At 47.6% G+C, this 27,554-nt stretch overlaps 1 protein-coding gene across 2 annotated transcripts; it reads right to left on the minus strand.

Moving 5' to 3' along the window:
- Positions 1–114: 114 nt before the first annotated feature.
- On the minus strand, positions 115–25,851 carry LOC102560766 (solute carrier family 22 member 13). Of its 2 annotated transcripts, XM_006264578.4 has the most exons (10): positions 25,454–25,850; positions 15,699–15,802; positions 12,913–13,067; positions 11,673–11,841; positions 10,963–11,083; positions 9,741–9,835; positions 8,613–8,827; positions 5,910–6,018; positions 2,666–2,875; positions 115–1,688 (listed from the first exon to the last, which is right to left on the minus strand). In XM_006264578.4, the coding sequence occupies exons 1-10, from the start codon at positions 25,820–25,822 to the stop codon at positions 1,601–1,603; spliced, it is 1,635 nt and encodes a 544-aa protein (XP_006264640.1). In that variant the 5' UTR covers positions 25,823–25,850; the 3' UTR covers positions 115–1,600. The 2 variants fall into 2 exon arrangements, with proteins under 2 accessions (XP_006264640.1, XP_019354851.1); XM_019499306.2 differs by lacking the exon at positions 2,666–2,875 and having other exon boundaries at positions 25,454–25,851.
- Positions 25,852–27,554: the final 1,703 nt, after the last annotated feature.

Consider the following 27,554-nt stretch of genomic DNA (forward strand, 5'->3'; position numbering starts at 1 on the left):
GACGTGTGCACGTATTTCTGCCACCATTTGCAATCCTCAGCTTGACAGTGGTAAATACTATTGATATGATGTAGAGACTGTCAGTAAGATGGAAGAACAATTGATATTCCAACATACTCGGATAATTTTTATTTATAAAACAAGCTGAATCCAAGAAGCTGGTAGTAGGTGTTCACAATTGTCCATAATTAGTCCATGATTTCCCCTCTTCCAAGGCCTGCACACGTTCGTCCTTCCCCTCACTCTCTTACACAAAGGCTTGAGGGAAAAGGGGGGCCCTTGAGGTCAGACAACACCTGGCATGAGAGCACTCATCCATACATCTCCTGACAGATGGCAACATGGCATCACCCTCCACCAATGGACCCCGTGCACTAGAGTTCACTGGCCACAAGGGATGCCTTGCAGGCCCCAGTCCCAGGAAGCAGGTGAGGTTGAACCTGCACCCCCATGTTGATGTTCTTCCATCGCATCTGATTCAGTTTAGCCACAAAATAAGCAGAAAACTCGTCACAAGGGAAAACTGCCAACAGGGGCTTCACAGGGGGCCCTGATGAAGCAAAATTGAGTCTTCTTTGAGTTTAGGCAATGGCAGCGCGACTGGCACCGAGCTGCAGGTGGTCAAGCAAAGAACAGGAGGGCTGCCTCTGCTCCAAGCTTTGCCCAGAGCAAGTGACTGGTCTGACCAGGCGGTCTGTGAAGGTGCAGCACAGGGAGGGGAGTGGCTTTTCTTCACTGTGAAGATAAATCACAAGCCCATCCGTAACAGTGAGGGGCACTGTACGAACAAGCAAACAGAACCCAATATCCAACCAGATCATCACTCGAGCGGGATACGGTCTCTCCAGAGACCTCAAGTTCCAAACAACTCATTGATTTCCTTGGAGATTCAAATTAAACTGGTCCTGATGATTGCAGAACATCTTGAGCAGGAAAAAAATTGCCGTGTGAAGGGAAACGCTTCTTTCCAGCACCGTCCTGCACACAAGGTGTCTCCAAAAGTTTTCAGTTGCTCCTGCAACAAACCGCTGGCTCTTTCTTCTTACTTGGGTAGCTCGGAGCGAGACAAAAGGGGCAGGGTTTTGAAGCTCCGGTGGAGAAGAGAAGGAATGAGAGATGAAAAGACTTACTAGATGATCTAGCAACATGCATCCCCCTGTTCGTTTCCTTCTGCTCCATCCAGTTCAGATATACATATTGCAAGCAATGCATTGACTTTGCAAGGCTATTCCACAATTGAATAGGTCTCATGCCTGGGAAGGGTTTCCAGAGGTGGCGCAGGTGCTGACAGACGAGAGGGAAGGGAAGGGAAGACTCAAGTATTCTGCTCTAACTTCTGATTTTTTTCCTGTAGGTGATTAACTTCTATTTTCTCCATATCAGACTATTCTGTCCAATACTCACTAAACAAAAGGGACAACATGTAGTGTGTATTAGGGAACACTAGAGGGGGCTTGGAGGAGACAAATGGGGGAAAAAAAGAAGTCAAGACCTAGTGAAGGAAGAAGGAAAATCCCCTGACTCCTTGTGGATCTCACACCCCCGACAGCACTGGTTGGTCTTTGATTCCTCTGGATCTGATAATGGCTCGCGGCTTCCTCTAGAAGCGCGTGGTCTTTGTGCCTTCCACCTCTTGGCTGTCCTCTTTTTGTTTGAAGTGCCCATTAATACTAGCATCGTCGCTGGACCTAATAAAAAGAAATAGGGTTAGATACAGCAAAAGGCCCCTTGTCTTTGAGCATACTTGAAGCACAAGATGCCTCTCCCAGGGCTACCAAGGGCTTGTACACTTTCTCTCAGTCGCTGTGCTGCTCTCCCATCCCTTTACCACCGTGGAAGGAGACTAAGTGCGGATCCAGGGGGGTGCACCAGTGCACTTGCACCCACCTTTGATTCTTGCTCCACCCAAAGTTTAACATGAACTTCCTGGCAGCGTTTCTCATCAGGCAGCACTGAGGGAATCACTTGACTTCATGGCTTATGAGAATCACCTGATTCCTTCTCAACTCTTCATTCAGGTCTTAATGACCCTGTCCCCGTTGTAATGGTCTTGATGTTGCACCAACCAAGCTACTCTTTGTTCTGCAGTTCTGCTGTCTGTTAGCTGCTCCTGGTAATGAACCTCCTATTTCCCAGCCCTGCAGTTTGTTTGCAATTCATTTCAATGAATTTATATTTGCTTTTGCTTCAATCTTAAACTGAATATTACAGCTGTAGGCCCCTCGCATATTAGTAAAGCTTCTAGCTCATTTTTAACTAGAGAAAAACCCGTGTTGTTTTATACGGGACGATGAATGTCACCCTCTGCGTGCCCCTTTTCAAAATTTTAGACCCACCCATAGAGCAGCCTCATTTTTCATCCCCAAATGTCATTACAGCCCCTTCTGCTTTCTTCCCCCTACCTGGCAAGGACTCCCTCCCTCAGCCCTACAGCCAGATAGCTCAACTCTTCCAGCATTGATCCCTTTTGAGCTGCCCCCTAGGATGCGACAGCCCCTGGCATCGTCCTGAACCTCCGTGCACTTTGTGCATCATATACTACATGTCGGGCCTTGGCGTGCCTTGAATTACACTGAAGAGGGAAGCAAGGAAGCTGTCACCATTTATCAGAAGGGCAAAGCAGGAGGGGGACAGGAGCGACTGCGGATACACGGCAAGGACCCACCACTGGTTCTCCATGGGCTCCTCGGTGCCGTCCCGAAGTTCTTTCCCACGTGTCTCTGGAAGCAGGCAGCAGAGGATTCCCCCAATCACCGGCGTGCTTCCAAATATTGCCATAGGGATCACGGAGTTGTAGGTGCTCAAGAGAGCAATCAGAGGGGAGATGATGCCACCAAGTCTGGCTGACATTGAACACAGCCCTACCCCGGTCTGCCTAGTAAGGGAACAAGGCATGAAGGGAATGAGGAGGATGCACTAGACGGGTTGCTGATGGCTTTGTCTCCAGTGGTCCCAAGCCCTGCTCTGCTCTACAGCTTGTGGGATATTGGTGGCCAAAGGCAGGTGTTTCCCAAAATCATTAACTGGAAGGAACAGAATTAAGGGGCAGAGGGGGAGGACAACTTACTAATGACAAAATCCTTTGGAGCTAAATAGCCAGCTGAGTGCCTGGGCTAGCCAGAAGCGCTGCCTCTCGGACAGGAGAGGACAGAAGTGATCACTCAATCTGAGACATTGCTTCAATCCAAAACCATTAATCCACCACATTAACACAGATGATCTCTCTCCATCTGGGTATGTCCAAAGCCCCCATCTCCAAAGCACTCGACTATGGGGGTCAAATTCATCCACCAGATTCTAGGTTGGCAATGGATCAGTGCTCACATCGCACCAACCGCCAATACCTGGCTCACACCAGGGAAACTAATGAGCCTCCAGGCCAACCAAATTCTGCGAGTTTTTCAAGGAACCTGGTGTCATTGTTGCTGACCACCCAGATGTCATACAATCCTATGGCTTTCATGCCATTTGGCCTCTACTCCAAAACTTACAACTTAATGTTGAGGGTTTGTTGGCTGCCAAGCAAAGCCTAATCATTGTTCTTGCTACTTTAGGAACTGCACGTGGAGGCTGAGCTCAGGAATTACAGACACACTGACCAACCAGATCCTCAAATAAAAGTGGAGGCTGACACCTGTGCATCCTAGCAGTGGGGAAAAGATGAGACTACTGCACAGGCTCTGTGGTTGCTCAGAAGTTTTCTGATAGAGCTAATTGTAACAGATGGGGAAATGTTTTTTTCCAGAAGGGCTTCATCCAAACCCTCTGCAATCATGTCAAAATGACCTTATTTTTTGTACTTTTTGAGCCAACATGAAGTTTCCTAAAAATTGCCCTTAACAGACAAATGAAAAACACGCACCCACTGATGACAAAGACACAAGTCTCATCCTTGCATTCAGCCCAGTCACCTAAGTGGAGCACATAAAAAGTGGAAACAAAGAGAGATCACCAAAGACAAATATACCTCCTCTGCTCGCGCTTGTAGGGAGGCAGTTAGACGGGCCAAAGCTACCATGGAGCTGAGGATGGCATCCCAAGTAAAGGATAACAAAAAATTGTTTTTTAGATATATAGGGAGTAAAAGGAAGGCCCAGGGAGGAATAGGACCACTGCTAAATGGGCAGAAACAATTGGTGACAGATAGAGGGGACAAGGCTGAACTCCTCAACGAGTTCTTTGCCTCGGTGTTCCTAAGCGAGGGGCACGACAAGTCTCTCACTGGGGTTGTAGAGAGGCAGCAGCAAGGCGCCAGACTGCCATGCGTAGACCCTGAGATGGTGTAGAGTCACTTGGAAGAACTGGATGCCTTTCAGTCGGCAGGCCCGGATGAGCTCCATCCGAGGGTGCTGAAGGCACTGGCCGACATCATTGCAGAGCCACTGGCGGGAATATTTGAACGCTCGTGGCGCACGGGCCAAGTCCCGGAGGACTGGAAAAGGGCCAATGTGGTCCCCATTTTCAAGAAGGGGAGGAAGGAGGACCCGGGCAACTATAGGCCGGTCAGTCTCACCTCCATCCTTGGCAAAATCTTTGAAAAAATTATCAAGGCTCACATTTGCGAGAGCCCGGCAGGACAAATTATGCTGAGGGGAAATCAGCACGGGTTCATAGCAGGCAGATCGTGCCTGACCAACCTAGTCTCTTTTTATGACCAGGTTACGAAACACCTGGACACAGGAGGAGGGGTGGATGTCGTATACTTAGACTTCAGGAAGGCCTTTGATACAGTATCCCACCCCATACTGGTGAACAAGTTAAGAGGCTGTGACTTGGATGACTACACAGTCCGGTGGGTGGCGAATTGGCTAGAGGGTCACACCCGAAGAGTCGTGGTGGATGGGTCGGTATCGACCTGGAAGGGTGTGGGCAGTGGGGTCCCACAGGGCTCGGTCCTTGGACCGATACTCTTTAATGTCTTCATCAGTGACTTGGACGAGGGAGTGAAGTGTACTCTGTCCAAGTTTGCAGATGACACAAAGCTGTGGGGAGAAGTGGACACGCCGGAGGGCAGGGAACGGCTGCAAGCAGACCTGGACAGGTTGGACAAGTGGGCAGAAAACAACAGGATGCAGTTCAACAAGGAGAAATGCAAAATGCTGCACCTAGGGAGGAAGAATGTCCAGCACACCTACAGCCTAGGGAATGACCTGCTGGGTGGCACAGAGGTGGAAAGGGATCTTGGAGTCCTAGTGGACTCCAAGATGAACATGAGCCGGCAGTGTGACGAAGCCATCAGAAAAGCCAATGGCACTTTATCGTGCATCAGCATATGTGTGACGAATAGGTCCAAGGAGGTGATACTTCCCCTCTATCGGGCGCTGGTCAGACCGCAGTTGGAGTACTGCATGCAATTCTGGGCGCCACACTTCAAGAGGGATGTGGATAACCTGGAGAGGGTCCAGAGAAGGGCCACTCGTATGGTCAAGGGCCTGCAGACCAAGCCCTACGAGGAGAGACTAGAGAACCTGGACCTTTTCAGCCTCTGCAAGAGAAGGTTGAGAGGCGACCTTGTGGCTGCCTATAAGTTCATCACGGGGGCACAGAAGGGAATTGGTGAGGTTTTATTCACCAAGGCGCCCCCGGGGGTTACAAGAAATAATGGCCACAAGCTAGCAGAGAGCAGATTTAGATTGGACATTAGGAAGAACTTCTTCACAGTTCGAGTGGCCAGGGTCTGGAACGGGCTCCCAAGGGAGGTGGTGCTCTCCCCTACCCTGGGGGTCTTCAAAAGGAGGTTAGATAAGTATCTAGCTGGGGTCATCTAGACCCAGCACTCTTTCCTGCCTATGCAGGGGGTCGGACTCGATGATCTATTGAGGTTCCTTCCGACCCTAACATCTATGAATCTATGAATCTATGGAAGTGAGGGCACCAGAGCAAAATCAAAAGATCCTGTTTTGTCTCACCTGACCACAGTGGGAAACAGCTCCGCAGAATACACATAAGAGACAGAAAAAGAGGCTGCAATGGAAAACTTCCCAATGACAGCCAGCGACGTGGTCACCACCGGCAAATCTGGGGGCAGAAAGAGATGGTGTTCTAACAAGTGTATGGAAATAGGAGTCTTATTACCCAGACAGTAAAGTTATTTATCAGAGCCCAATAAGTGTGTACCAGGAGCTCCACAAAAGCCTCACCTCCCATGGGCATCACCTTGACCCCTTTCAGAGGGCAGTTCTTCCCTGGAAAGCCACCCTGTAGAAGTAATCTCTCAAAACTTCATGTTCTTCCTGCTTCATTAATTTTGAGATCAAACACATTCCCAGCACAAAGGCCTTTCCCCCTAATAGCCAGCACTACACTGTCCCTTTGGTTTCTGTCTGCCAAGCTGGGTGCTATTGTGCTAACCATTATAACCAGTGATTGAAGGTTCTGCACACCAAACAATGCCCTTGGTGACCCCTGTGCAATGAAGGACTTAATCTGATGGAAAGCCTGCAAGTCTGCTGGTGATGCATGAGCCGCATTAGAGTCCTGCTTCTGGCCCTCCAGCTGCCATGGGTCAGGAGAGCTACCAGGAGAGAAATCTTATTGCTGACAGTGAAGGCAGCAGACAGAACTTGGAAAGCAGGCAGGGAGCACATCCCTCGAGTAAGAAAGCATCTATTTTACACAGTGACCTGTCAGTAAAACCAGACTTGGGGAAGCTCCACAGTTTCCAGCACAGTTCTACTCCACTTCCAATTAAAGACCAACCTTTATTAGCTGATCAATCAGTTCTGTCCCCTGCAGGATTTGCTCAAGATCAGTTATGATCAGTTATACCCAAAGAGTGACTTGCCCAGAGGAAGTCCAGGGAGTTACACCAGCAGATGACTTTGGTGGTGTTGCAATGGAGCTGAAATGAGCTCATAAGGCTTATGACAGAGTTTTGCAGGAGGTAAATGACAGCTAAGCCACTTGCTTCAATGGACTCGCAGTGTAAGCTGGGTACAACACTGCCAGAGGTGACTCTGATAGTCCAGTTCACGATGCCCCCTTTGCTTAATTAATACAGGGCTTTTCAGATGTTTGACTCTGCTAGTAGGCAATGTTTTCAGGTGGCAGGCTGGAACAACTCTGTTCAAGTCTGACTTTGGCCAGCAGTGGGACTCAGTGCTATTGCTGCCACACTTCTCCCTGCCACCTGACCATGACGTAGGTGAAGCTCCCAGCTGCCAAACACAGCCAAAGCCCCCCAGCTTCATGGGATGGATCCAATGGCTCTTCAAGCTGACCCCCTCTTCTCATCTCATCTACCTAGCCAGGGTCCAACAGGCAAGTCTTTGTGCCTGCTCCTATAGACTAGGGACAGAAGTTACACAAAGTGGTTTAAGTCATAAGAAACTTGCTTAAACCTGTAACAGAACAGAAGCTAAGTGCAGATAAACCAGTTTTAAATGGCTGAAACTGGTTTAAGATAAAGTTGGTTAAATGTAGTATCCGACTTAACTCATTTGGGTCAAACCAGTTTATGAAGCTTCTGTCCCAGACCCCTTCCTGGTTCAAGTTAAAGCAGAGTCCCCCGGCATCCCAGTATGCTTTCCAGCCTTGGGCTGGGCTGTGCTGTCTGTTCCAGCAGAAAAGGGTTGGTGGTAGGGCAGGGACTGCCCCCCAGGAAAACCCCAGCTGGGGTCTGGGGTGAGGGAGTGGGGGATAAACCCAGCTTCCCCCGAGTACAAAGCTGCCCTGCTGCTAAACTTACTAAAACTTACTGCTGGCTGCAACTGTGGACTACAAATCCCAGAGGTACCTGGAAGCAGGAAGAGGAAATGATGAGCAACCCTGGAGAGTCCTGCTGTTGTGATTCTGGACTGCAAATCCCAGAGACCTTGGGGGCAGCAGAAAGAGGAAGCAAACATACAGCCCAAGCTGGCTGTGTGTCAGAGAGGTGTGTTCTAGTGCCCTCCGGCTTCTGGCCTGAGCCACTGCAGGCATGTGGCTGCATTCCCCGAATCAAAAGTAAATGGAGGTCCAGTTTTTTCTCAATTTAATCTGTAGCTTAGACTAACCTGCAAAGACTGAATCAATTAAGCCTCAGGTTTTTTGACTGTCTGTACTTAGCCCTAGGGTGCAAGTCTAGATGAAACAAACACGAGTCGCACCTACGTGTCTCCGTCTTTGGAAACCTGCTGGTGTAGAAATATATTTAAGAAGCATTTTTTTTTAATCTCTTCACCTAGATTTTCTACAGGATACTGACCCCCTGCCAGCACCTCAGAAAGGAGGCAGCAAAGACAGTGAAGACAGAGATTAAAAACAAAAGGGAAACGCACAAAAAAGAAGAGGGGGCTGGCCCTCTAAAACACCCCTTTAGCCAGGCAAGAAAGCAGCCGAGGAAGGCAGGGCTGTTCGGGGGAGCCCTTCGGAAGGCCAGATGGATTTTAAAGGGCCAGGAATATAATTAAGAAGAAAGTAGCACTAAGGAAATTCAGTCTGTCTGGAATGAAACCACTTGTCCATTTGTCCCCAGAACAGGCCGCAGACATCTGGAGTAAGGGGCTGAGGGAAGTCCCCATTCAGCTCAGCTATGGATGGAAAAGAGCTGGAGCGTAAAGCCAAGTGCCTGGGGCTTGTGCATGGCATATAACAGGTAGGCAGGGTGGGAGGTAATGAGGAAGGCCCTGTACCTTTCGGGATGCCGGTGACGATCAAGCACATAATCCCACCCAGTAGCAGGCAGCCGCTCTGGGATTTCTTCCTCCCAAACCACTGCATCAGGTAGATGCAGCTGAAGCGAGCTGGTATCTCGACAGCCCCAAACACGAGCTGCGTCAGGTAGATGTCCAGGCCAAAATTCCCTATGTTGAGGCTCAGTCCATAGTACACAAGGCTGTTCACAAACCTGCAAGCCAAGCAGAGCACAGCAGGTTTATCTCCAGGAGGGTTGTTAGCTTGTTCCATGGGGAGGAGAAGCAATCCCTAACCACAGCTGTAGCAGCAATTAATTAGCCACTGTTAATTAGCCATCCAGCTGGGATCAGAGAGATGAGGAGGGTTAAAAACAGTCAGGAAAGGGCTCGAGGGAGGCTGCTAAGAGAAATCAGGCAGTGCCGGAGATGGTGCTTTTGGTTCAACAGGCAACTGTCTGAATCACCACCAGATCAGCCTGACAGTAATACTCCTCAAGGCACCTGTAAGAGACAGTTACTCTCTCCACTTCATAGATGGGAAACTAAGGCAGAGAGAAATGAAGACTGTTTCCACAGCACAATGTAGCGCCCCGCAGGCATCATTAAGCTACCTCTAACCAGGCTGGAGCATTGCTCAGGTAATCCACCTCACTTAGGAGCAGGCAGAGTCCTGACACAGAAATACTGTGTCCACTACCCAACCCAGCTCAGATACCTCTAAAGAGCATATGGACATACCCGAAGTGACTTGGGTAAATGTAACATGGAGAGTTTTTGGCAGAGTTGGAAACCAAACCTCAGTTGTTTAGCCCCCATCCAGTGCAAAAACCATACTGCCAGCCTTCCTGTCTATTCCTTTTAAAAGACACATTCTTTAATCTCCCAGTGTAGTACATTTGCTCACCAATTTCTTAGGAAGAAAGGACAACCCAGATATTAACCATAGGAAAGTAGGGCTGGAAGACACCTCATAAAGTCATCTAATCCAGCCCCCTGCTCAAGGCAGGATCATCCCTGATTAAACCGTGCCAGCCACTATGGGGGTATAAGCCATATACCCACAACCCCTGCTTTTTTTTTTTTTAAATAGTTGATATAAAATGTAGTAAGATCTGGACAACTTACCAAGCAACTGACATAATTAAAGTGACTTTTCTCAGATGCCGCTTCCTGAAGAGATCCAGAATATTCCCAGACTTGGACTTCTTTTCAGGGGTCAGCTTCAAAATTCCCAAACAAGAAGGTGAACATACAGAACAGAGCCCACCAGCCCAAGCTCACTCTTTAGGAAGTCAATGGAAAAACTTCCACTGACCAAAGGGACAGAATAAACTGAGCTGTTCACTGTTATGAAGTAGGAGGGTTTGGTGACTACCAGGGCTTTGAGAGCAGCTTCTGGAGCAGTAGCCAACACAGCACAGCACATCACAGGAGCATTAGACACTCTTTCAGAGCTTTCTACCAAGGAAAATGTTTTGTGATGTCCATAGCAATGAATAAGGCCTTGAATTAGATGATCCATGCTGCAGCACAGCTCGTGCGCAGCACAAAGCATGTTTTAAACATTATTAAAGGCTGATATCTGATAGCTTAAAATGGTATTTAAAGGTTTGCTTTTGGGGAATTGGCTTATAGGTATAGGTACATGTATATGCACTAGAATGGTTCAGGATGAGCAGCAGGGGTTAACTGATTTTTAAAAGCCTGGGTCACACGCACACAGTTTCACACAGCCTTTGAAACAGGCTGTCTAATACAGCAAGGCCAATGGATATACACACAGTCTGGGAAACTGGGGGCATGTACCACACTGTTCCATAACATGAGATGAGGTGGCACCAGCTCGCAAGGCCAAAAAGGGGGGCCTATGATTCCTGTTTTTGGAAGGGTGTGCACGTGATGGGCCTGGAACGTGTTGACAACACAGGATGTGGACAGTGTGATGACAACACAGAGAGACCAATCAGTGATAGCCATGGATGGGGAATCATCAGGAGGGAAGGAGAATACAAATGCAAAGACTTGAGAGTAACAAAGGGGTCCTGCCTGGGTCCCTCCTCCCCAAGAGAGTCCCCCAGGAGCAGTCCCCAAGTGCACCACGGACAGAGGGCATGCCACCAACCCATCTCATCCAACCCACTGGGAGGAGGGGGGCGGCCTCAGCAATTGTTATCACTGTGTATCGATAAATTTGCCTATTATCAAATGGAAAGGTTGTGGTCAATCTAAGAATGGGTCACCGCCTGGAACAAGGCATCTGGGTCCTAAATCCAGAGCCAAAAAATGGTGCACAACGTGGGGCTCAGGACTCTGACTCAGGAATGATTAACACCTTAGTGCCCATTACCTCATCAAGCAGTTCTGGTGGGATGGTACGTTTATTCATAACTGCCGCCTTTTGAAACAGTTTTTTTGCTTCCTTTATCCTCCCTTTTGCCATGAGCCATCGAGCAGATTCAGGAAAGACCCTAGGAGGCATATGAGATCTTCGGTCTTGGTTATCAGCCTTCTTATTACACACTCAACTTCATCTATTTGGTATCTTCCATGCTGCTACAGGAGCTCTGATGGCATGTATGTGTGAATGGAGACCATGAGGGGTCAGGGGAGATGTGGTCCAACCAGGGAGCCTGGTCTCAACCCACGTGGGTTCTTTGTTATCAACCCTCTTGTAACACGCTAGACTTCATCAATTTGATGTCTTCCATGCTACTATAGGAGCTCTGATGTCAAGCGTGTGAAAATGGAAATATGCTTAGCTTGGTGGGTATTTGTGGGTTGCTCTGGTTCAAGAGAAGTGTTAATACGGTAACAAGGGGCAAAATTTAGGCTCCAACATCTACATTTAAGCACCCAAATAAAAGCCTTTCCAGATATTGAGGATCTTGAGCACCCAGAAGCTTCACTCAATGCAGAAACTTTAACACTGTCAGGTCTTTCCTGGGAAACTCAATTCTTTCACAAGGGGATGACTCCACTCTGGAGCACACATATAGCCCCTTTCCACACACAGCACTGCTGTGCCCAGAAGGAGCACTCTGCCAGATACACACTTACCATATGTAGAAGAAAAGAGCAAACACGGGAGCAGACCCAGCAATCTGCAGCATCCTCCAGTTGCGAATGCCATAAGCCAAGCCAGCCAAAATCATCTGTCCAAAGGCAAACCAGCAGTGGGAAATTATCACCGCATGCGGCCGATAGGAGATGCCAACCCATTCAGTGGCTAGAAATTTGAATACAGATTAAGTCAGGACTGTTGAAAAGACTTCGCTGCTACTCTGAGTGAGGTCAGCTTTTTGTGAGGACAGTGGTCTTGCAGGAGAAAACAGAATTAGCAGTCAGGAATCTTGGGTTCAAGCTGTCATGTCATAGGACCACAGGAAAGTAGGGCTGGAAGAGACATCACAAGGCCATCTAGTCCAGCCCCTTGCTCAAGGCAGGATCATCCCTGACTAAACCAGCCAAGTGTCAGTTCAACCTGCTTAAAAATTTCCAGGAATGGAGATTTCAGACCTTCTCTATGTAGTCCGTTCCAGTGCCTGACCACCCTCATACTCAGAGAGTCCCTCCTAATCACCAGCCTAAGTTTCCCCTGCTGCAGCTTGGGGCCATTGTTTCTAGTCCTGTCCCTTATGGCCTCAAAGAAAAGCCCTTCTCCATCCTCTCTATAATCTTTATATCATCTATATAAAAGTATTTGAAGACTTATCAAATCTACCCTCAGTCTTCTCTTTCCCAGACTAAATAACCCTAGGTCTTTTGGCCTTTCCTCAAAAGCGATGCTTCCCAGTCCTCTAATCAGTTTGTTGCATCAACTGGACAAGCCAAGTAACACTGTCTGAGGCTTTCAAAATGAGCCTGTGGTCTGGGGCATTTGGATGCTCAGCTGGAGGCACCTTGAAAGGGTCTGATTTTCATTGGATGAGTTCCCAGTGCTTCCTAGAAAATCCAGTCCCATTACACTCTTGTAGAGTACCAAAGATCCCTCATTGTCTTTGAATATCTCAGCCTCAACTCACTCATCTGTAAAGTGGATGTAATAATCCCCTACTTTTCCCTCTCAACACAAGCCTTGGTTAAATAGCCTTTGTGGGCCACCAGTAAGGAACACCACACAGATGAAAAATCACAGGGCTTTTCCAGGGAAAAGGAACATAAAGACCATTTTACTCTGAGACATTCACTTGATAGGAAATAATGGCATTGAATTTTTATCCATGGGGCCTCTTCCATTGCTTTCCATAAGGCCATGCATTGCGGGGAGCTAAACCTCCTAAGAGTGAAGGGATCTTACCTAAGGCGAGAGTGCCGATGGCGACTCCTGACAGAGCAGCGCCTATAGCCCATCTCAAGGCCACATAGACATAGAAATTTGGCGCAAAGGCTGTTCCGATGCCAAACGCTCCTTGTATGAGCAAGCAAACCAGTGTTGTGGGACGACGACCAATGCTGGGGGTAGAAAGAAAGAGGTCAAACTCTGGGGCCACTGCCGGCTCTCCCCACTAATGCAGCAAGCCAGACACCCAGATACTGAGGCAACGGTGAGCCACGCAGGAAGCTGGATGGATGTAAACCATGGATCGATACCGTCCAGAAAGAAGCCTTCACATGCTATCGCAGAAGAATCAGCAAAGTTCTTTCAGATTGACTGATGAAAAGTGTTGCATAAGTACCCGGCGCTCAACACACAATGTGTATTCAACTCACTAGTCACTTGAGAACATCTTGGACGGTGTCACCTTAAAACCCAGGGACAGTAAGCATTTGGATGGAAAGCCCTTAGCCCATCTACTTACTACAGTAGGGGATATTCATAGATTCATAGATGTTAGATGTTAGGGTCGGAAGGGACCTCAATAGATCATCGAGTCCGACCCCCTGCATAAGCAGGAAAGAGTGCTGGGTCTAGATGACCCCAGCTAGATGCTCATCTAACCTCCTCTTGAAGACCCCCAGGGCAGGGGAGAGCACCACCTCCCTTGGGAGCCCGTTTCAGACCTTGGCCACTCGAACTGTGAAGAAGTTCTTCCTAATGTCCAATCTAAATCTGCTCTCTGCTAGCGTGTGGCCATTGTTTCTTGTAACCCCCGGGGGCGCCTTGGTGAATAAATACTCACCAATTCCCTTCTGTGCCCTGTGATGAACTTATAGGCAGCCACAAGGTCGCCTCTCAACCTTCTCTTGCGGAGGCTGAAAAGGTCCAGTTTCTCTAGTCTCTCCTCGTAGGGCTTGGTCTGCAGGCCCTTGACCATACGAGTGGCCCTTCTCTGGACCCTCTCCAGGTTATCCGCATCCTTCTTGAAGTGTGGCACCCAGAATTGCACGCAGTACTCCAACTGCGGTCTGACCAGCACCCGATAGAGGGGAAGTATCACCTCCTTGGACCTATTCGTCATGCATCTGCTGATGCACGATAAAGTGCCATTGGCTTTTCTGATGGCTTCGTCACACTGCCGGCTCATGTTCATCTTGGAGTCCACTAGGACTCCAAGATCCCTTTCCACCTCTGTGCCACCCAGCAGGTCATTCCCTAGGCTGTAGGTGTGCTGGACATTTTTCCACCCTAGGTGCAGCACTTTGCATTTCTCCTTGTTGAACTGCATCCTGTTGTTTTCTGCCCACTTGTCCAGCCTATCCAGGTCTGCCTGCAGCTGTTCCCTGCCCTCCGGCGTGTCCACTTCTCCCCATAGCTTTGTGTCATCTGCAAACTTGGACAGAGTACATTTCACTCCCACGTCCAAGTCACTGATGAAGACATTAAAGAGTATCGGTCCAAGGACCGAGCCCTGCGGGACCTCACTGCCCACACCTTTCCAGGTCGAGACCGACCCATCTACCACGACTCTTTGGGTGCGACCCTCTAGCCAATTCGCCACCCACCGGACTGTGCAGTCATCCACATCACAGCCTCTTAGCTTGTTCATATGAACGAGAATGAGGAGATACAACCATTGTGTGGACCCCCTTAAAATACCCGTCAAGAAAAAAGAGGTAAAAAAAGGGGCAAACAGATTTCTAAACAGACCCAAGAGACACCCAGCAGCTATTTAGGGAGAGACTAGCATAACAGACTCACACCCCCACTATCGAGAACATGGGGCAGAATCAAAAAGGAGCTTGCAACTTCGTTCATAATTACACAGCCGCCACCAGATGTATGTTAAGTTCTTCCCACTTTAGACATCCCCCCTGCATTTTTGTATCCGTCTTAGGGACGCTCCGCAGTTTGCTCCAGGGGCTAATTTTTATTGTGTGAAGTGATCCGCAAGCAATAAATAATAATGCCATCATTACATTTCACAGCTCCATATTAATACACAACAAAGGGCCAAAGCAGCATGGGCCATTACCCAGGGCTTTCCCTACTATTGTTGTAGCTAGAGGAGCTCCTGTTGTGACCTAGGGACCCCGGGTCAGTGCAACACAGAGACAGTCCCTTCTCCAAAGATCTTACGCTCTAAATATAAGACAAGCCAGCAGGGAGATGCCTAAGCACCAACACATTTTGGCCCCAACCATAAATTTTGGATATACTTCGTTATTGCCTTCTGGGGGTTATAATCCACTGTTGTTTTCTGACCAAGCTGTCCAGCCGCAGGGCGTTTCATCTCCTCAACAGTGGAGAGCATGATGTGTCAAGGGAGTTGTGGTCTAACCAGAGAGCCTGGCCTCAAAAAGCAAAAAGGAGGCACGAGGCCCTCCAACTGCAGCTCCCATGAGGTATCATGGCAGCATTATTAAATCCAGTTGCTTATGTTTCCATCTGAAATTTTTCCGGACTGAAATCCCATCTCCCTCCTCCCCACCATATAAAACACTTCCTTGGAAATTTTCCTTTCACTGTCAACTCTCTCCACAGAAATATCTCCATCGCCATATTTGACCAGCTTTCATTATAAGCAGCCACGCAGAGGTCTGAGTCACATGCCCAGGTTTACACCGCACTTCACCTGAGGCTCTGGCGTCCTGAGGACGCTGTCTCCTGCCTCTGTCCTGCAACCGTCCCAGCCCCTGTACAATGCTCCCCAAGCAGGCTTCTGCTGTTGGCCTTGCACAAGTCCATCATCCCATGTTCCTTACCTGTCACTTAATGAACCAAAGGTGAAAGCCCCAATGAGAAGTCCCAGCATGAAAATGGACTGGGAGATGTCCGTTTGCTCTTTTCTGTCGCACACCAGGTCAAACTGAAGGAAAGAAACACATTTCAAAGGGCTGTTTATGGATGGCTGAATTCACGACCTGCCGGCAGCACAAGCATTCCTAGAGAGAACGGGCAAGCTAGGTAAACTGTCCTCCAAACCCAAACCACCTGGCGTTGGTGGTTGCCAGTAGACAAGGGTTACTCCAGTCTCAAATGTGTTTGTGGATAGTACTGGTCAGAGGTCTTCCTCCCAGGGCAGGGAGGAAGCCTGTCTTCCTCCAAGGGCAGACCCCATATATCCCATGAAACCACCCCACTGTCTAAAGGATTTCACGGTCAGGAGGGTTTTCCAGGTGCTGAAGCTCCAAAAATTCATCCCGATACCCTGACACAGTGTCCCCATTGACTGGTCCTCTCCCCTCTCAAAATTAGACCTCTTCAGGCCAATGTGGAACAAGTCACACTTTGTAGCTCATCACCAAGCTATTCGCGTTTTGCTTTTTTATTCTTTCCTTCATACATTACACCACTTTCATACTCCTGATCCTTGTCCCTTGCTTGTCCTGGAGTTTCCTCCATCTTGTTAATGTGGCAACAAGAAGAGCTCGCGAAAAAGCAGGAGCACCACTCTGCAAATGTTTTGGAAACCCTTTTTTTTGGAAGTTTTCAAAAACAACTACTTATTTATCCAAAGTTAGCTGTGCCCTTCTGGGACCTAAGCTAGCGGATTTAAAGGTAGCTCGGGTATGCCAACATGTGCTGCAGTCACAGTGGTGACACTACTGAAGACAGACCTACAGAGAGAACTATCATCTCCCAGCTCCATGATGTGATGCTTCTGCATACCCAAGTACATCTATGACATCTAAACACCCATGTCCACTCTCACTCTCAAATGACTTCCAACTCTTTTTCCCAGTAGTCTAGGTGCATTGAACATGTATGCATATTTCTTGCTAGCTGGGGCTAAGAGGGCTTAATTACATCATTATTTATAGAATCATGAGCCCATCAATTGAGCCGGTGGGTGCACTTGCATCTTTAACAACATCCTTAAACATAAAAGATATCATAGCATATGGTCTACATTGACAGCAATCAACAAGACTTTTCAGATAGAAAATCTCAATAAGAGGATGCAGAAGGAGACAAAATCTAACACACTCCATGGCTAATTAAAGCCTTCATATACAAAGATCTCTAAGAAAAGGAATGGCTCCACTCATAATAGACTATAGGCAACCCCCACTTAGCGCTCTTAATTGGTTCCCGAAAAACAGAGCATTAAGCAGAAATAGTGTCAAGCGAAACCAAAAGTTTTGGAAAAACCAAGATGGCGACCGCAAGCGTTATAACGAAACTCGCCGAGCGCTAAGAGGAATCAGGTATCGATGTAAAACAAGCGAAATAGCGCTAAGCAAAACAGCGTTCAGCGGGGGTGCCTGTACTTCAAGCCAGATGTGTGATCCCAAACCTGTGACTTCCTAACAGTGGTGGGTGAATCTTCATTCTTTGAAAACCTCTTATAATGAAAAGCTGAATTAGAGCAGGAAGGGGGGTTCCTAAAGATCTGGATTCGTGTAGGTGCCCATTTAGAGGTACCTAGAAGAGTATGTCAAATGTCGGTAGTGATTCACACGGTGCTCCAGAGGGCTTTGCGGAGTCCAGTTCAAACACCGCGCTAGAATCCATAGTCCTGGTTTACACTTCTCAAAGAACAAAACCAGTGGCACTCTCTATAGAGGACCACGATGGGCCCAACAACTGCATTATATCAGAAGTCTGAAGTCAGAAAAAAGGCAGGGACTAATAGAGAGGCACGAGTTTTTATAGGCACCAGTCTACCTCATCAGATGCCATAAATGGACAGGAAGAAAAAGAAGATTTTACACGGAAGGAATAAAGGATAAAGAGTTTCAGATTGGTCCCTGCCCTGAGGAGCATCACAAAGGGGAAGGCGAGTTGGACTTTGCTATCATCAGTCAGTGCTAGAAGGCATAACAGCATGGAGAAGGTCATCGCTAGACACAAGGGGCACATCTACTTGTGCTATGAAATGTGCCTGAATAAACTCCAGCATAGTTCATGGCAGGGAGGCCTGGGGATCAGCATGCCAACCCGGAGCTGCTTCACCCCAGCTGCGTGTGCTGCGGAGGGGCTGGTTAGGGCACAAGGGGTATTTTTACACATGCAAGCGCTGCAGTGCCAGGCACTTTAAAAGCACCCAGTGCTGCGACGCACGCAGTTGTAGAAGCTGTGAAATGCATGTCAGTGCTGAGCAAATGGTGGCGGTGTGTTTTTGAACTAAAACATCTCAGAGGTACTTTCATTCAAAATCACGCCGTGGCTATTACCTGCACGCTGCTACAACTGCACGCGGCACAGCACAGTTCACCTCGGCTCACGTGTGGAGCAGACTCAATTAATCAAGGGTGCTCTGAAGCGGCATATCTCCAGCGTGTCACGGGGGAAAAAAATGTGTATAAATGCCCAAGGGTCTACAAATGCAGGGGCTGCCTGCCAGCTAGCCCCGCATTGTAGCACCTCATGCCGCACTCAGCCCCAGTCACTGTCTACATGTGCGTTTGAGCGCATGCAAGTACTCAGCTGTAGGACAGTACTTGTGTCAGGCAGTGCTATCCTATGGCAGAGTTAATTAGTTTACTGAGGTCTAATAACGCCTTATGCGTAGATAGTGATGCTCTACTGTGGAGCTAATTAATCACCTCTGCAGTAAAGCACACATGTAGATGCACCCAAGTAGGCTCACCCACAGCCCCAGACTTAGTTGAAACCTTCCCTGTCATCAACTTCAATGGGTGTGCAGTCAGAACCAGCATACCTTGTGCTGGGAACTGCCTCGACCAGTCACCAGTGGAGACCTTTGTTAATGAGACACGTCTTCCACGGCAAACCCTCACCAGTTAGTCCAGAAAGTTTGCAGTTATGATAAAAAGCACAAGTAAAAAATAGACGCTTGTTTGCAGACGGGCTAATGAATAGAATCAGCAGGGTTTTAATTATTTTGCACATGCCTCTTTCCAACAAAATATGCCCCCCACCCCTCCTGAAATTGGACTTCCTGCCAAATTATCAAGTGTTTTGCACAAAGCAGCTGTTTCTTATGCAACACAACGCTTTCAATAAACTGACATTTGCAAAGACAATGGACTTAGAATGGTATTGAAGAAAATACTAAAGAGACTAGGATCCCTTTCCAGCTCTGCAAAATGGAAATACTTCAACACTGGTCACAAAACCATTTTCCAGCCTGCTTTATTAGTTGGTAATAAGTGTGAGGATGGGAAGCTTTCCATTAACTTCAGTCACACTGGAATGAGGGAGCTTTCAGTATTTAACCCTGTATGTAATTGTAGTTTCTGGTTTGGGTGAAAAATAGGTACCAAAACATCCCAAGACAAGCAGTTCTCAGGATATTCATGCCTGCTTTCTACATCCAAGTGTCTCAGATAAACATGAGAGATACAATAAGAGTCAGAGCAAGACTCCTCCCAACTGGATGCTTCTCCCAAATGATATTTTCATTCTTCAACCATCTTTAAAGGCTGCTTGTTTGTCAACAAGGCAAATTCCAGATTTTAATTAGAAAAGGGTGTGACAATATACAATTTTCTAACTATTATTACATGCGTTTCCTGTTAGAAAAGTGCTGTAGATCTACTATGGACATCACGAGCGTACAAGAAAGCATATAACAATGACAAAAGCCCTAAAAAAATATTGGGACAATTTTCAGAAGGCTGTGGCTGGTGTCTCTTGTTTTATTAAAGCCCGTTGTACTCCCCTCAGTGATGTGGTTTGAGAAATCTCCTTTCATTTCCAAACACATCCCTCCATGGAGACAAGGAGCAACAAAACCCTTGACAGTTTATGAAAAGCCTTAGAAGACACAGGTTTTGTCACAGAAATCGCGGGCATGTGAACACACAACCTTATTCCTCACTGGGCTTGGACAAGGTCAGGATGCAGGCTGGAAAACTGGAACTGGCTCCGGTCCTTTCCACCTCTCGGAGGTCTTTATAAAGCCTCTCTCACCAGAAGCAGGGGAGCGCTTCACAGTCAGTAATGTAGTTATCTTCACACCACAGCTATAGGGTAGGACAGAGCTGTTTTACCTATTTTACAGATGGGAAAATGAAGAACAGAGAAGCTAAATGCCTCACCCAAGGGCAAGAAAAGAGCTGTGATATAGAAGAATATAGACTCATCTCTCCCCCAACCTAAGCCTGAGCTCAAACTATTGGTATAACCTTGCATGTCTTTACCTGGCTGCACTTACTCTGCAAGCAGAGGGCTGGTCCAGACATATAATGTGGGAAGGATACACCTGAGGCTGTCCTCTCTCACCCTTCCCCTCTCCTGCCCCAACCCCATACCTTCTGGGCTCAGCATAAGGCCATGTGCAGGAGCAGCAGCAAGCAGCAGCCAGGCAATGTATGTCACAAAGTGCAAGGTGTTAAAGGGAATTGTAGTTCTCTAGGGGAGCAGTGGTGTTTGGCAGCAAAAAAAAATGGGGTGAAAGTCTCCCTGCAGCAGTAAAGTGCATGCTGGGAGGGCAAAAGACAAATATTGATGTTGGCAGGAAAAAACGGGGTTAATTCTGCCCCTTGCAGCAGCAAACTCCACTGCCACTCTACAAAAGTGTGATTCGCAGACAGCCTTGAACTCTATGACACATTCTCTGCTCCCTGCAGCTGGAAAGTGCAGATGGAGAGAGGGACAGGAGGGCAAGGCACCTCTTTTCAGGTCCTTCTAGTGCTCCCCCACAACGCTTAAGAGGTGCCTGGGGCATGTGCTCCACCCACCCATGCAACATTACACTACTGGCCTGGTCTATCCCCAGCTACTTGCAAAAGGTCAGCTAAAATCCGAAATAAACAACTGAATGAAGCTAAATCAAAGGAAAGAAGTTAGCATTGCTGTAAAATGATTTACAAGACAGTAAAACTTTCCCAGGTAGACAACCCCCAATGCGCACCCTCTTCATATCAGAGAGTGATATTTCTCAGCAGTAAAGGTAGCGTCCAAATTCAGTTACACACACCTCAGTCTGCAGGGTTGGATTTTGTTCTGCAGGATAAGTCCAGCCACCTCAGCTCTTCTCAGTAGCATTCAGTCCATAGTCTAGGATGGAGTCAACATCCCAGTCCATGGGCATGAGCACCCCTAGGGAGAGTCTGCTCTTCTTGGGTCAGGGTTGGGTTGGCTCCAGCTCATGTTACAGTGATGAAGCACATTTATCACCATGAACACTTGGCAAAAAATGGGGAATGTAATTTAAAAAAGCTGGGAGGCAGAAGAGCAGCACCAGCCAGTTTTTTAAATCACCCTAAATCTCTGATAGCTTTTAAAAACTCTGAAAAGTCTGCCATGGTGGCTTTCCCTTGAGCCAGGCTGCACTATGGCATTTGGCTGTGTTAATCACATGGTATAAAATTAATATTAAAGTGCAACGATTGCTCAGAAAAATAATCAGCTAAGAGAAGAAGAAAAATATCAGGGGGTGTTCTCCTGTCAACCTCATCAGTAGTACATTTTAGTCTGCAAGGAAGTATTTTGTAACCTGCCTAAGTACTTTGCAAAGTCCCTACCTGCATTCATCCATACAGGTTCTTCAATGTCCCCACAGGCAATAATGCCAGGCAACAAGTGTTTACCTTATCCTGATTTCAAAAGTCTTTTAAGGGCAAAGCAGATGCCTGCCAGGGAGCACTGGTTGATAATGATGAAGTAAAAGAGCAACTTAACCACTCATCTAGGGGACTTGGGAGACACAGGTTGAAGGCCAGACCCTCATATTTGAGTCCCTATCATTAATTTCTTTAGTAGTTAGGTCTAAATACTTTTAAACATCAGACCCTTCAACTCTTGGGGTCTCAGTTCCCATTTTCAAAACAGAGAGAACTATCCTACTTCTCAGGTGCTGGGAGGCCAAACCATGAAAGGTCACGAAGTGATCAGATGCTGTGGTCATGAGTCCACCCTGTCTGGTAGATAACCTGAACTCTGAGAGACAGGTAAGAGATGAGTCTTGGGTAGATCTGAATTGAAAAAATACTGCTAAAGCCCCAGAGCAGCTATGAAAATCTTTCTGAAGAAGGAGGGAAGGGTATAAAGGATTTTATTTATACAAATTAAAACACTTTCCAGTCATTATCCAGCCAGGGGAGGTCTTTATTTCTGGGTCTTCTGCTGGGGATGGGCCTAAGAGGGCGACTGAGGCCATGCACTGAAAAGTAACTAAGGGCATGTCTACATGAGATGCGTTAATACGCATTAACCTAAGCTAATGCACATTACGGATGCATGTCTACATGTGTGCACGCTTAATGCACATTAACATAAGCTAATTGCACCTAAATTTGATACCTGAAAATGCAGGTAGTTAAAGTGCATTAACACACATGTAGATGTGGCCCAACACTAACTTTAGTGCCAGGTCTGCCCAGCCACTAGGAGGCCAGCCTGAGCCCAACCCCAGAGCTTCTGCCTGGCTGTCACTCATGGCTTCAATTTAGGACTAAAGTTAGTCCCAAGTGCTGGCAGCCATGTGGCTGGAGGCTGGAGCTCCCCCCCAGTGGCCACAAGGACACATGGCAGGACTGGAAGGACTTGGGACTAACTTTATCTCCAAGTCCTTGCACGTGTAGACACCTGCCAAAAATCACTTAATGCACATTAGCTTAATGCACATTAAATTTAGTCACACTTATTTGCACATATAGATGTGCCCTAAGTGTGGCACTGAGCTCTATAATACCCTCTTTTCAAGTAAAAACGATTCAGTTTCTTTCCCCCACCCCTCTGTCTCATCCCTGCATCACACACCAGCTGAGTTTCTTCAGCCACGTGCAATACCGGTTAGTTCTGAAATAGTTAAGGAGCTCCTGGAGGAGCTGGATGGGTACAAGTCAGCAGGCCCGGATGACCTCCATCCACGGCTGCTGAAAGAATTGGCCAGTGTCATAGCTGAGCCACTGGCACGGCTGTTTGAGCACTCATGGTGCTCCTGCCAGGTCCCTGAGGACTGGAGAAGAGCCAATGTGGTGCCCATTTTCAAGAAAGGGAGAAGGGATGAGTCGGGTAACTTTAGACCAGTCAGTCTTACCTCTATTCCTGGGAAAATGCTAGAGAAAATAATCAAAGAACACATTTGTGCAGGCCCAGCAGGGGAAACGATGCTGAGGGGAAACCAGCACGGGTTTGTCACAGGTAGATCCTGCCTGACAAACCTTGTAGCCTTCTATGACCAGGTCACACACTGCCTGGACACGGGAGCCAAGGCTGATGTCATCTTCCTGGACTTTAGGAAGGCCTTTGACACAGTTTTGCACCCTACCCTCATTGGGAAGCTAGCAGACTGCGGAGTGGATGCCTACACAGTCACATGGGTGGTCAGCTGGCTTAGGGACCGCGCCCAGAGAGTGGTGGTAGATGGTTCCTTCTCGGCCTGGAGGGAGGTGGGAAGCGGGATTCCACAGTGTTCAGTCCTCGGACCGATATTATTCAATATCTTCATCAGCAATTTGGACGAGGGCGTGGAGAGCACCCTCTCCAAGTTCACTGATGATACCAAGTTACTGGGCAAAGTTAGTACACCGGAGGGCAGGGAGCAGATTCAGGCTGACCTGGATGGGTTGGATCAATGGGCAGAGAGAAATAGGATACAATTTAATAAAGATAAATGTAAGGTACTCCACCTGGGAAGGAGGAACCCCCAGCACACCTATAGGTTGGGGAGTGTCTCCTTCTCAGCAGCTCAGAGGCAGAGAGGGATCTTGGAGTCATAATTAACTCCAAGATGAACGTGAGTCGGCAGTGTAACGAGGCCATCAACAAGGCCAATTGCACCTTGTCATGCATTAGCAGGTGCATGACTAATAGATCAAAGGAGGTGATGCCCCCTCTGTGTGGCACTGGTCAGGCCACAGTTGGAGTACTGTTTCCAGTTTTGGGCGCCGCACTTCAAGAGGGACGCGGGGAATCTGGAGAGGGTCCAGAGGAGGGCCACTCGCATGATTAGTGGCCTTCGTGATAGACCCTGCGGTGGGAGGTTGAGAGAACTGAATCTCTTCAGCCTTCACAAGAGACGGGTGAGGGGAGATCTTGTGGCCGCCTATAAATTTATTAGGGGAGGTCAACGGGGAATAGGGGAAGTGCTGTTTACTAAGGCGCCCCAGGGAGTGACTAGGAATAACGGGTGTAAACTAGTTGACAGTGGATTTAGGTTAGATATTAGGAAGAAATTTTTCACAGTAAGGGTGGCCAGGATCTGGAACGGGCTTCCAAGACAGGTGGTGCTATCACCTAACTTGGAGGTCTTCAAGAGGAGGCTAGATAGTCACCTGGCTGGGGTCATCTGACCTCGGTCCTCTTTCCTGCCAGGGGCAGCGGGTCGGACACGATGATCCATTGTGGTCCCTTGCGACTCTACAGTCTATGAATCAATGAATACCTCCAGCTAGAGGGACTCTACTATCCCACTCCTACTGCATTAACTGCCTTTTAGCAATACATTGCCGGTGGGGGTTTAGGATCTTGTCTGCTCACTTCAGTGTCCACAAAGGGGAGGGAAACCAAAGGCCAAGTGATTTTACTGCAAACAGCTCACCACTGCTTCCCAAGAAATTAAGCCTAGGAGTTACTGGTAGGGGTACGAGATACCGCAGCTGTTCTGAAGCACAGGAAAAGAACACAAAAGAGTGACAAACTCCAGATGACAGTGTATAGGGGACCTCAGAAGTATTACATACCACCTCTCCCATTGAAGCTGCAGCAACTGGTTTACTTGCAAAGTTAAACATGGACCCTGCCCCTTAGAAAACAAGAGTCAAAGCCTGGATGTAGTGAATGTTTTACAGCTTTGCACTTTTCCTCCCTCTATAAGCCCCCCTCAGTATCCTCCATCCTTCTTTCTACGACTAGGGAGGAGAAAGGAGAAGGAAAAACCTATCAAGTTGGAAAGAGAAAGAGAAAAAATTGGACCTTTACATTTTATAAGCCCTAGCACACCCCCTCTCTACTGCTGGGTGACTCTGAACAGCTGAGCATAACATTAGCTGCCAGAGAAACTACTACAGGTTGCAGTCAACATGAAAATGATGAACATGGCTCGGCACCAAGTTGCTTGTTGAAAAGTTCAAGGTTCGGCTGATTGGGCTGAGATGATGCAAGCAGGAGAAGCACATTACAAGCAAAGCCTCCCACGTAGCTTAGCTTATGACCACAGGGTGCACTGAGAACACGCTCAGACCCTGGTTGGACTATGGCCCACCAACAAGGCCTTGTCCTCTTTGGCTGCCAGGACTCATGGCAATAGGCGACTGCCACAGTGCATGCCCTGCCAGGCACTCCCGACAGCCCCCCTCCACAGCAGCACTGGCCACTGCCCCTGAGTCAGTCCCCATACACTTGATCCTGTAACCAAGGGTGCTAGGCTAGATGACTATATTATGCTTCAGTTATGCAAAGCCCCATGGATTGCATAAAGATGCAATTCTTAGGAGCACTACGTTAGCATGTTTCTCCTATACACCGCACCCACCTTAGCTCCAGTCCCATTTGACAACTCCTAACTTGCTCTATCCACAGAAGTCGGTGGACTTTAGTCAACATTAGTGCTACTGTACTGAAGCAGTCAGGTTGTAGGAGGGACAAAAGAAGGTTTACAAACCTTAGTTATGAGCGTTTCTTCGGAGGACAAATATACCCAGCCATCTCGGCACTTCTCCGTGGAATTCAGCCCATAGCGCCGGATGGAGTCAAGATCCCAGTCCACTGGAGTATACATGTAACATTCCTCATACGAGCCTTGCGTGTTGCGAGGAATAGTTACATTCAACTGCTCTTCCTTGGTCAGGTTTGGATTAATTTCCAGGATCCAACTTGTATCGCAGTGGTGAGGCACATGCTGAACCATGAAAATCTGGCTAAACAGGTGGAAAGAAAGGCTAGGGCATGCGAGAGAAATCAGCACCACTAACCATTTCTGAAACCGCCCACAGTCACCAGCAGCTTTTAAAACTTCTGCAGTGTCTGTCATCTTGAGCTTGGTCTGTGGCTGGACTGTCCTGCAATCCCCTTTCATACAGGTGGGAATTAATGTTTAAACACAAAGCACACTCCACTGAAGTACATGGGAGTGGCAAGAAGATAATTTTTCATCAGGACCTGTGCTATTCAACCCTACTGCATGATTGTTTTACATTTCACAGACACAGCGTGTAACGTATTAATCACCTTTTACCTGAAAAAAATAGGCAAGGGACATTCCCTTTGCATGGCAGCATCAGAGATCACAAGTTCAGAAGAGAGGACCTGGTGACTACTGGTGTCGACAACATTGCTACATGACCCGGGATAAGATGTTGAGGACAATTTTCAAAACAACCTCCAGTTCGGGGTACCCAAGTGCTGATGCCTAAGTTTCTAAGGTGAGGACTCAGACGCCGCATGTTACATTATCAGGAATGTTGAATCAAGCTGGTTTCGGTGAAGTCAGGCCCAGACCGAGTGACCACGCTTCTAAAACCCAGGTTCAAAACCCTGCTCTGCAAGATCTTGACCAAGTCTGATGAGTTTCCCACCTGATGCCAGCAGTGTCCTATCCTATCTCATGGGATACTACAGGTTCCAGATACTAGAAGATTGCGGCCTATGAGAAAGACTAAACACCAGAGTGGTGGATCCAGACCCTGTGAGTCTCAAATATGAGCATCCACAATATAGAAATCAGTTCAGTAAATGTGAGGCTTCAGCTATCGGTGTCCACCTCAATAAAGCATGTATAACATGTATCCAGCCCAGCAAGTTGCAACCAAATGGGGCAGAATAAAATTGTCAAGACTAAGGAACTCCTGTGATACAAGAAGCCCCGTTTTCCTCAAACACTTGGGCATCTCTTCAGGATTTTATTAGCTAGTAAATGCAAAGCGTACTATTAGGCCTAGGAAATAACTTGTTTCCTTCCTCTAAAAACTGAATCTTCCAACAGTTTGAAACTTGGCTGGAATGAATGTATCTCTGGTGCAGTCTTTATATAGGAGAAAGTTATTTTTAAATTAACAATGGGGGGAAAGAGTTTGGCATGGACTCACATGGCAACTACATTTGTAGAAGCAAAATGGAAATGGTTATTTTGAAACAAAGCCTTGCTCGACTTTTTGGTTTCAACAGTAGAGGCTTGTTCAAACTGACTTAAAGCTGTTCACTGAAGTAACGTTTCTAATCTTCCAGATGGCGTACATTATCACGGAGGCTCTCCAAACACGAAGAGGTACCCACAGTGTCCCAATAAGAAAAGAGGTGCAGTCTTATGTAGAAATCCTTCCCCCTACCCAACACTGCAGCATGTCAAGCGGAGTAGTTCTCAGAACCTGACCAGTCAGACCAGTCCAAATGACCAGGGCACAGCACTGGGAGAACGGGCACATGCCCTAGGACCTGCCAAACAGGCCATATGTTGTAACGCTAGTCTTTGGATGTGAATAAGTGCAATTTTGCACATGCATCTGGGCTAGGGACAGACATTACACATAAACCGGTTTAAGTGATCAGAAACTGATTTAAACCTGTAGCAGAACATAAGTTCAGTGCATATAAAGCAGTTTCAAAAGGACCAAAACTGGTTTGAGATAAACTAGGTTGAATGTAGTATCAGACTTAACTGATTGAGCTCAAACCTGTTTATGCAATTTCTGTCCCAGAGCCCTTCCTGGTTTCAGTTAAACCAAAGTCCCCCAGCATCCCAGCATGCTCTCTGGGCTGGGGTCTCA

Source organism: Alligator mississippiensis, chromosome 5, assembly GCF_030867095.1.
Source record: "Alligator mississippiensis isolate rAllMis1 chromosome 5, rAllMis1, whole genome shotgun sequence".
NCBI lineage: Eukaryota > Metazoa > Chordata > Crocodylia > Alligatoridae > Alligator > Alligator mississippiensis.